Source organism: Rhea pennata, chromosome 16 (assembly GCF_028389875.1).
Source record: "Rhea pennata isolate bPtePen1 chromosome 16, bPtePen1.pri, whole genome shotgun sequence".
Classification (NCBI taxonomy): domain Eukaryota; kingdom Metazoa; phylum Chordata; class Aves; order Rheiformes; family Rheidae; genus Rhea; species Rhea pennata.
Window position 1 is genome coordinate 17,543,435 of NC_084678.1, and position 3,095 is coordinate 17,546,529.

Sequence of the window (3,095 nt, forward strand, 5' to 3'; positions counted from 1 at the left end):
TTGGCACACGAGCTTTATTGGGCGGCCCGGCGGCGGGGGCAGCGCGCGGGCGCCCAGTCCCTCACTCGAAGAAGAACACGCCGGGGCCGCGGTAGAGGCAGGGGGGCAGCCCCAGCGGGTACCCGCCGCCGCCCGGCAGCCCCCCGGCCCCCCCCGGCCAGGGCTCCCGGGGCTCGGCGGTGCCGGGGGGGGCTGGGGCGGGCGCCGCGGCCAGCAGCTGCTCCAGCGCCGCGCCGCACGGCTCGTTCACGCGGAAGCTCAGCGCCTGCAGCCGGCACTGGTAGCTGCCGCCCAGCGCCTCGGGCCCGGCGCAGCCCAGCGCGCCCAGCACCGGCAGCGCCGGCGCCGCGTAGCCCTCGCCGTCGAGGAAGCAGGACGGGGGCGGCTTGCCAGTGCCCAGCAGCGGCGCCGGGAAGGTGGCGGGCGCCAAGGGCTGCGCCGGCCCCAGGGCGGCCGCCGGCGGCCCCTTGCCCGGGGGGGCGGCGGCGGGGGGCGGCGGGGAGGCCGGCGCCGGCTCCCGCGGCTCGGCCGGCAGCAGCGCGGGGCGCGGGGCCGGGCGCGCGCCGGGCAGCGCGTACTGACCTGGCCGGGGCAGCGGCAGCCCCCCGAAAGCAGTCTCGGCGGGCTGGGGGGGCGCCGGCGGCCGGGCGCCCGGGGGCGGCGGGTACAGGCAGGGCGGCCGGGCGCGGGGCGGCAGCTGGCCGGGCCGGGCGCCGCCGGCGAGCTCGTCGGGGCTCAGCAGCCGCCCCGCGGCCGCCGGCGAGGGCTGGCCACCGTCGGCCGGGGCCGGCTCCGGCGGCGGGGCGGCGGGCGGCCCCCGGGAGCGCGGCGCCCGCGGCGCCTTCCCGCGGCCCGCGTCGCCCTCCGGCGCTTCCCGCGGGCCCCGCTTCCTGGTGAAGCGCCGGCGCCGGCGCAAGAAGCTGCCGTTCTCGAACATGTTGTAGCAGTCGGGGTCGAGCGTCCAGTAGTTGCCCTTGCCGGGCTTCTTGTCGCCGCGCGGCACCTTGACGAAGCACTCGTTGAGCGAGAGGTTGTGGCGGATGCTGTTCTGCCAGCCCTGCTTGTTGTCGCGGTAGAAGGCGAAGCGGCCCATGATGTAGCGGTAGATGCCGCTGAGCGTGATGCGCTTCTCCGGCGTGCTCTGGATGGCCATGGTGATGAGGGCGATGTAGCTGTAGGGCGGCTTGGCGGCGTCGCCGGCGGCGGGCGGCTCGGGGCCGCCGCGGGGGCTCGGCGGGCGGGGGGGCGGCGGGCGGCTCAGCGCCGTGCCGCGGGCACGCTCCGGCTCCATCCTGCCTCCCGGCCGGCGCCGGCCCCGCGGCCGCCCCGCTCCGCGTCTGCCGGCCGGCCCCGGCGGCGGCCCGTTAAAGCCCGCCGGCGGCCCGGCCTCCCGCGCGCGCCGGCCGCCGAGGGGGCGGCGGGCCCCTCCTCTCCGCGGCCGCGGGCCGCCCAGGGCGGAGCGGGGCTCCCTCGGCCGCGCCGGGGCCCCGCGGCGCCGCGCCAGCGCCGAGGGGCACGCGGCTGCCCGGCCCCGCGGCCCGGCCTCCCCCCGCCTCCAGCCCCGGCCAGCCAGGCTTCTCCAAACCCGCTTCCCACCTTCCGGGCCCCGCAGTGGGAAAGCGCCCAGTGCTCCAGCTGGGTCTCATCCTGCTCCTGCTTGCGGCGCTCGGCCCTAGGCACCGCTCCCGGCCCACGGCAGTGCTGCGCCGGGGCATCACGGGGTGCTGAGTGGGGTGAAGCTGGCAGGATGGAGGCAGCGGGAGCAGCCGGGGCTGCAGCCCTCCACCTCCTCCCACCCCGGTGCCTCAGCCCCCACCCCGAGGCCGTCTGCGCCGGCTCCTTGCACGGCACCGGGTCCCTGCACCGCACCGGGTCCCTGCACTGCATCGGGTCCCTGCACCGTGCTGGATCCCTGCACCGCACCAGGTCCCTGCACCGCACCAGGTCCCTGCACTGTGCCGGATCCCTGCACTGTGTTGCGTTCCTGCACTGCACCGGGTCCCTGCACCATGCTGGATCCCTGCACCGCACCAGGTCCCTGCACTGCACCAGGTCCCTGCACTGTGCCGGATCCCTGCACTGTGTTGTGTTCCTGCACTGCACCGGGTCCCTGCACCGTGCTGGATCCCTGCACCGCACCAGGTCCCTGCACCGCACCAGGTCCCTGCACTGTGCCGGATCCCTGCACTGTGTTGTGTTCCTGCACTGCATCGGGTCCCTGCACCGTGCTGGGTCCCTGCACTGCACCAGGTCCCTGCACCATGCTGGATCCCCACACCATGCTGGGTCCCCGCACTGTGCTGGATCCCTGCACTGCACTGGGTCCCTGCACCGTGCTGGGTCCCTGCACTGCACTGGATCCCTGCACCGCACCGTGCTGGATCCCCACACCATGCCGGGTCCCTGCACCGTGCCAGCACCCCGCACTGCACTCCGCAGCCTGGTGACATCCCTGCCAAGGGCCACGGGAACCACACCCCAGAAGCCATCTCGCCCCATGGGAAACTGAGGCACGGGGCAGCGAGCGCCTTGGGGACGGGCTGCTGCCTCGCCAGAGGAGCCGACGGGCCCTCGCTGCTGCCGGCACATCCCTGCCCAGGCACGGACACCGGAGCGCGAGACGGTCCCGAGGCAGCGCGGGTGCGACCCAGCCCGGCACCGGCGGTGCCAGATGGTCGGGGCCCTCCCAGACCTCGCTGACAGTCCGGGGCCCCGTAAAGCTGACGCGTGCCGGGGACCTGCCTAAGGCATCGCGCTCGCTGCTGCAACGCGTGACACCATGTGCGTGCCCGGCTGCCGGCGGAGCCCCCAGCGCCCCGCTGCCCGCAGCCTGCGGTACAAAAACACCTTTATTTGTATCGTGCCGGACCAGCGCGTCCCGCGGTGCCCGAGCAGAGCTGCCTCCCCCCACCCACGGCCGCGCGCCGAGACCGCTGCGGCCGGAACGGAGAAGCCCACGGCAAACCGGAGGCCGGGCGGGATCTCCGACAGCTTCCAGGGAATAAATACGGCAGAGCAGGGCCCCGACCCCCCGGGACGCCGCGGCCGGGCAGCGCGTCCTGCCACGGGCTCCGCGCCGCGTCCTGCAGCCGCGG

At 76.4% G+C, this 3,095-nt stretch overlaps 1 protein-coding gene across 1 annotated transcript; it reads right to left on the reverse strand.

The window, feature by feature from the left end:
* FOXS1 (forkhead box S1) lies at nucleotides 1-1,327 on the reverse strand. Its single transcript, XM_062589274.1, has one exon. It carries the CDS (start codon nucleotides 1,289-1,291, stop codon nucleotides 62-64), a length of 1,230 nt encoding a protein of 409 aa, XP_062445258.1. The 5' UTR covers nucleotides 1,292-1,327; the 3' UTR covers nucleotides 1-61.
* Nucleotides 1,328-3,095: the final 1,768 nt, after the last annotated feature.

Bases quoted from the DNA above. Each gene is read 5' to 3' on its own strand.
- FOXS1 (XM_062589274.1), bottom strand. From the start codon at position 1,291: ATGGAGCCGGAGCGTGCCCGCGGCACGGCGCTGAGCCGCCCGCCGCCC.